We start from the raw sequence: 6,949 nt of genomic DNA, 5'->3' as shown, positions 1-6,949 counted from the left end.
GAAAAATGGATTTCAGAGGGCAAGGGTGCTCCTTTGTGATGCTTTCGCCCGTTTTTGAAAAAAAAAAAATTTATTCAAGATGCTATGTAACCTCAAATATAGTAAAAAACGATGTTTTTTGCACTTTTAGGTTACAATATCTCGAAAACTGAGGGTGATGGAATTTTTCTGAGGTCGGTTCCGGACCTTTGTCAAATTTTGTCGGCCTGTGTAATCTTTGAGGGCTTTCAAAAAGCAATGTTTTTTTTTGACATTTTTTTTATATCGTGCGTTTTTTGACTTGAAATTTTAATTTTCGGTTGAATTAAAAAATTTTGCAAATGCTATAACTCTGAGAATTTTTTTTATCGAAAATAGTCATTAGGATAAATTGTTTGTCCTTTTTATACTATAAATATCCGTACATAGAATTTAAAAAATTCAGAAAAACAATGGTCTCAAAAATATTCAAAGTGCTCTCACTTTTTGAATTTTTATCAAAAATTGCTGGTTAACGAACTCGTCCTTTCTTTTAGGACCTAAAAAAAGTGCCAAATATGGATTTGATCCGTTCATTCTTTCGAGAGTTATCGTGTATATGGACGGTCGGACGGACAGACGCCATAGTAAAAACTTGATTTTCGGATTCAGGGGGTCTCGAAGCGTGGAGATCCGTTGAAAAACTGTGGTGTCAAATTTCGGATAATTCTAATACTTTTTCAAAAAAATAATAATAAAAATAGTGCAGTCGACGGGTTCCTTGAAAAATTTCAATGTGAAAAGGCGTTAGCAAAATGTGATTCAGAAAATTCTTATTTTCATAGTTTCTATATGTTCCAGGCTTGACAGTCCCTATGGGATAAAATATAGAGACCAATGGGTACTTTTTGTACTCAAAAGGTAACAAATTCAGAATAAATTCATAAGACTTCAAAACAATTTGAATTAAATCCAAAAGAATTCAAATGTATTGGAAACATTTTTTAAATAAAAAAAAAATCGATTGATTTCCGTCAAATTGGAATGAATTTAGAAAAATGCAAGGCGAGCGAGAAGAATTCGATAAATACATTATTTATTTTAAATTCAAATTATCTTTTAAATTCAAGCTAAATAAAAAAAATCAAATAAATTGGAAACAATTAAAAAATAGGTATGAAAAATCTTCATTAACTTCAGTAACTTAGAAATGAGAAATTTGAAACCCTACAAATTTCGTATAAAAAAGTGACCAGTCCCTACAAAATAATTCATATCAAATCTAAAAGAATACATATAAATTGGGTATATTTTTTTAAATTGAAAAAATCCATTTATTTCAGTAACATTTATGTTAATTTAGAAGCCTTGAAGGGAAATGATAAGAAAAACAATTCAAAATGACTTAAAAGAATTAAGGAGAAATTAATAAGAATTCAGAGCGAATTCCAAATGAATTGCAAAAAATATTTTAACATCTCTTGAAATCATTGAAACCCTACAAAATCCCTCACTTCTTGTGAATTAATTCTTAGAAATCTATTAAAATATTATAAAATCCCTTGAATCTTTTAAAATATCATATAACCTTACATGTCCTGTAAAATCCTTCCACATCTTCCAAAATTCTAGGAAATTCTTTAAAACCGCATGCAATTTTTTGTAATCCCTTAAAATTATTAAAACCGTAAGGAAGCCCGCGAAATTGTTTAAATCTCTTGAAAATTCTTCAAAATCTTTTAAAATACTCATTATTTCAAAGTCTTTGAAATCCCTTTGAACGAATGAACTAAATAAAAACATTTCTGGGAATTTTTTAAAAATTCCAAAAATATTTCGAATCCTTTGATATCTTTTGAAATCCCTTAAAACTTTTTGAAACTTTTGAAAATGTCTGGGAGTATTTCATAATATCCTCAAGTATTTCAAATCCTTTAATCAGTTTCTCAATTGATCCTCAGGATCAATTAAATAAAAGCTTTTAAGAAAACAAATAATTGATTGCATTAAGTAAAATTGAGTGAACTTATAAGAATTGAAATGATTTAAAATAATATATTTCCATAGAATTAAGGATAAATTAATAAAAATTCCGGGTGAATTCTAAAAAATAATTTCAAATAATCTTATAAAATCCTGTGAAATCTTTTTAAAGATCTTAAAATCTTCTAGTTCCTAGAAAATCGTTCCATATTTTCTGAAATTCAAAAAAAGTCTATATCCAAGAATACTTCAAACGCCTTAAAATTCCTTAAAATTAACGAAATTAACAAAAAAAATCCTTGAAACCTGTTAAAATTCCCTAAAACAATTCAAATTAAAAGCTCTTGAGAATGCCTTAGAAGTTTTGAAAATGCCCTAAAATCTTAAAAATCCCTTTAAATTAACCAAATATATTTATAATTTCTCGGCATCTTCAAAAATACCCTGAAATATGTATTTCAAAAGAAATCAAGACAATTCAGAAATAGGTATAGATCTGAAATAAATAGTGATTGACGCATGGGTTAATTTATTGGGATAACTTATTCATTAGACAAAAAATGTATAAGTCTGGGAAACAGTTTCTCTACAATTTATTGTGTTTAAATGTATGATTTCCCAGATTTATCGAATGTTTTTCTGATGCATGTAAATTGACTCTTGTTTTTTGAAAACAGGGGTCCGTTAAATATAACTTATTGCCTAGAGAACGTTTATTAAAAGTTTGTACAAATTTGATGAAGTTTAAAACATCTAAAAACATTTTTTAAAAATGACATATACGAAAATATAAAATCTGCGGAGATAAGAATTTTTTAAAGCACATTTTCATAATGCGTATGTTGAAATCGAAGTATATTCAGTTGAATTTTTAATAGAGAATTTCTCTATACTTTTAGATGATATATAAACAACAATAATCTTCACACTTGAACAATAATATGGAAAATATAGCAAAGTATTTTTTATAAAATATATTTAGAATCGTATTCCTCTTGTAAAACTGAACACTTTACATCTGTTGCAATTTCCTCTAAAATCAATCAGATAATATATATTGAGTACCCGATAAATAATAAATATTTTTAAAAATATTGATTTTAGAGAATATTGCAATGCATAGAAATTGTGCAATTTATAAAGACGATTTTTTAGTTTAATTTATTTTTACATTACTTTTTCATTTAAAACATAATTTTTGACTGATTTAAAAAGGCTACTTTTTAATATTTTTTCACTTTTAGGATACTCATTTCTTTAGAAAGATTCTCTTTTTTATGTACTTTTTATAATTCCAAGGAGAACTTCGAAGCCTGGTAAATAAAAAATATTTTTTTATAACTGTCGCGAAATGGAGAATAAAGGAATGTTATAACTCACTTTGCTTCTTTGATTTCAATGTGACAAGGGTCGCAGACTCGCACTTCAAATTCAAAACCCATCACTGGAATTGGAATACGTTGCGATGTGCAACGAGCGCAAAGTGCCTTTCCACAATGACGGCAATGATGCTGTCTTAAGCCTAATTGGCGTTGGTCCATCATCGCTTTGATATTCCAAAAGAAAGGTCGACCACAAGCCTAAAATATTCAACAATTTGTTCATTCAAAGCCATTTTTAAACTATATTAATGTTCAGGTTTGTCAGCGCGCACAGAGAGAGAGAGAGAGAGAGGGAGATAAAATAGGGTTTTCTGGTCAAATTAATCTCGAGCTTACAATTGTGATCAGATTAAATTTTTATATTTTTTATTGGATAAGAAACTTGAAATTAAAAAAAAAAAATTAACCTTCCCCTTTTCTTGAAACTAATTATATCTAAGTAAAACTTTATAAAACCAGTAAAGAAACTCCTTACAGAAAATATACAGTGAGTTTATTTTTTGTTTAGAATATAAATAAAATAAAGTTTACTTACCATTTTTGTAAAATGACCATAAGTAATATGTACGATTTTTTATAACTGTATAAATAATTTTCATAAACAAATAAATTTTCGACAATTTTGAACTAGCTGATTTCATTTTTTTTCAACTTAATCAATTTTAAATTACTTGGTAAAATCTTTCACTTATGAAATTTCCTCAAAGAATAATAATTGTTTATTTTCTAAGCAATATTATACCAAAAATTAACAACTTGACTACTTTTCGAAGAATGGATGTAGTTTCTTTTTAAGAAATCGACTGCCAATAATTCAAAAAGACTTTATTTATTAAGAGACTCTGTCAAGCGACAATATCTATTAATTGTTCAAATAAATTTGATAAACAAATACACATACTCGTCAATTATCAACCCGCATGTTTTGTTTCTTCAAAACGGAATTAACTCTAAATAACTTTGCTCATTGATAAAATAACATAAAAAAGGTATATTGCCCAGTATTATATTTACATATTCCGCTCGTTGAACATTGACGAAAACATGTATTTCTTCAAGAAATTTATTCGAATAAATAAAAAATATTGTCTTCTAACAAAGTATCCTAATAAATAAGGTTCTTTCTGAGCCACTGGCAGTCAATTTCGTAAAAAATACAACACCCATTTGTGAAGAAGTAGTCAAATTGTGAATTTGTTTATAAAATAAAAAATGATTGTTCCTTAATGGAGCGTCATAAGGAAAGAATTTTACCAAAAAAATCGCAATTGATTCCGTTGAAAAAACTAAATTTGTCGGTTGACGATGAAATATGTGTTCATCAAATTTATTCAAGACTTAAGGGTAAATGGTAGTCTCTGAATACGTACATTTTAAACGAAACAGTTGAATATTCAATTAAAAGAGGCAATTTTTCAACCAAATTTTCGAATATTGAAACCAAAGTATTATTATTTTACAAAATAGATTTTCAAAAAATACATTAATTTTTCAACCAAATACTTCAATTTTGAACTAAAAAATATCATTTTTCAACAACAAAAGGAATAGTTAAATTTCCAGATGGAGAAATTAATTCACAAGCAAACTGATGAATTTTCAACTAAAATGATGAATCCTCAACTAGAATAATTAAATTTTAAATAAAAAAATTAGTTTTAAACTAAAACAATGAATCTTCAAATGAAATAGATTGTCAGTAAAAAAAGAATAGTTAACCAAACAAATGATTTTTTTTACTAAGATTATGGAATATTCAGCTGGAATAGTATTTCCATTTTAAGTTGAAAAAAAAAATATTTTCTACAAAAAAAGGACCAAAATTTCAATAAAATAGCTAATTTTTTAAGCAAAGAAATGAATTTTTAATATAAATGATGAATCATCAACACAAAAATTAATTTTGATGAAAAGAGTTTATTTTTCAACCAAGCAAATTTATTTATAACATAAATGATGAATTTTTATTCAACTTTATTTATTTTTTTTAACTGAAAATTTAATCGTTCCACTTTGGGTGAAAAATTGACATTTGTATTTCAAAATTTAACAAGTTGGATGTGCATTTGTCATTTTTAATCGAGAAATAGTTTAATTCGTTCAAAATTCACGTATTTTCATTTTTAAAAAAACTACTTTTTTCTTAGAAAATAGACTTTTTTAAATCTAAAACCTACTTGTTTTGGTATAAAATGATTTTTTTTCTTTGAAAGTTAATCTAATTGTTTAAACATTCTTTTTTCCGGTTGGTACTTCAAGTATTCCAGTTAAATATTCATCATTTTAAATAAAAATTCATCTTTTATGTTATAAATAAATTTTCTTGGTTGAAAAATAAACTCTTTTCATAAAAATTAGTTTTTTTATTGAAGATTCATCATTTATATTAGACATTCATTTCTTTGCTTAAAAATGAGCTATTTTATTGAAAATTTGTTTCTTTTTTGTAGAAAATAATTTTTTTCTTTAATTTAAAATGGAAATACCATGTTTGGTTGAAAAATTATCTTATTTTAAAATTCGTCGAATTCGTTAAAAGTTCAAATATTTCATTTGCAGATTCATTGTTTTAGTTTAAAACTAATTTTTTTATTTAAAATTTAATTATTCTAGTTGAGGATTCATCATTTTAGTTGAAAATTCATCAGTTTGCTTGCGAATTAATTTCTCCATCTATAAAATTTAACTATTCCTTTTGTTGTTGAAAAATGATATTTTTTAGTTCAAAATTGAAGTATTTGGTTGAAAAATTAATTTATTTTTTAAAAAATCTTTTTTGTAGAATAGTAATATTTTCGTTTCAATATTCGACAATTTGGCTGAAAAAATGCATCTTTTATTTGAAAATTCACGTATCTAAAAAAATATATATTTTTTGTAGAACATGATGTTTTTCTTTGAAAGTTAATCTCCTTGTTTAAAAAATTTTCTTCTTGGTTATAAATTTCAAGTATTCCAGTTATATATTTTTTAATAATTAATTCTTTTAGTGAATAATCTTTTAATGAAGCCGTGTTACCGACTGAGTATTCACAGCTGTCGATCTGAGTTGAACTATCTAAAAAGTTGCGACTTTTTCGCAAAAGGAAGGTGGCGGCGCTATGGGCTTCTTCCAACTCAAAAGTTTTCCGTCGCTTCGTCTGCTACAAGACAGTCACGGAAAACTTATAGGTACCGCTTTTCCTTACAAAATAATTACTCCAAGGGACCCAGTCGGTGTCGGCTCATATATTTTCTTCCCTTTCCCAAAATTTCGATATATTAACTTATTTAGTTTAAGAAAAAACAGGCGGACCAAATTAAAATTACAAGGTCAAATTTTGATTGCGTCACAAACTACCATTTACCCTTAAACCATTATTGTGAGACACTGGGACATCGTCTCAATTCAATTTCAGAAATTAAATAAAAAATAAATAAAAATTTATAATCCTCTTTAACCTTCAAATTCGCGTAAAAAATTCTTCAAAACACACTTTCGAATGCCTCCATTGAAATTAAAACCAAAACATTAACAAACATCTATCTTTTGACAAGGTAGATAGAAGTAAACTTTGGGAAGTTCTGAAAGAGTATGGAGTCAATGGATGGATCCTACAAGCTATAAAAACAATATATACAGGTAG

General features: G+C 26.4%; 1 protein-coding gene across 1 annotated transcript in view; it reads right to left on the bottom strand.

The window, feature by feature from the left end:
* LOC117179668 (WD repeat and FYVE domain-containing protein 2) overlaps positions 1-6,949 on the bottom strand; it is a 20,025-nt gene that overhangs the window by 2,574 nt on the left and 10,502 nt on the right. The window contains exon 6 of the mRNA XM_033371687.1: positions 3,322-3,521. Within this exon, the coding sequence (XP_033227578.1) occupies positions 3,322-3,521 (200 nt within the window). The remainder of the gene's footprint in view (positions 1-3,321; positions 3,522-6,949) is intronic.

The sequence above is a fragment of the Belonocnema kinseyi genome, chromosome 9, assembly GCF_010883055.1.
Source record: "Belonocnema kinseyi isolate 2016_QV_RU_SX_M_011 chromosome 9, B_treatae_v1, whole genome shotgun sequence".
Taxonomy (NCBI): domain Eukaryota; kingdom Metazoa; phylum Arthropoda; class Insecta; order Hymenoptera; family Cynipidae; genus Belonocnema; species Belonocnema kinseyi.
The sequence above is the reverse complement of the archived record's forward strand: the minus strand, read 5'-3'. Positions and strand labels throughout refer to the sequence as shown.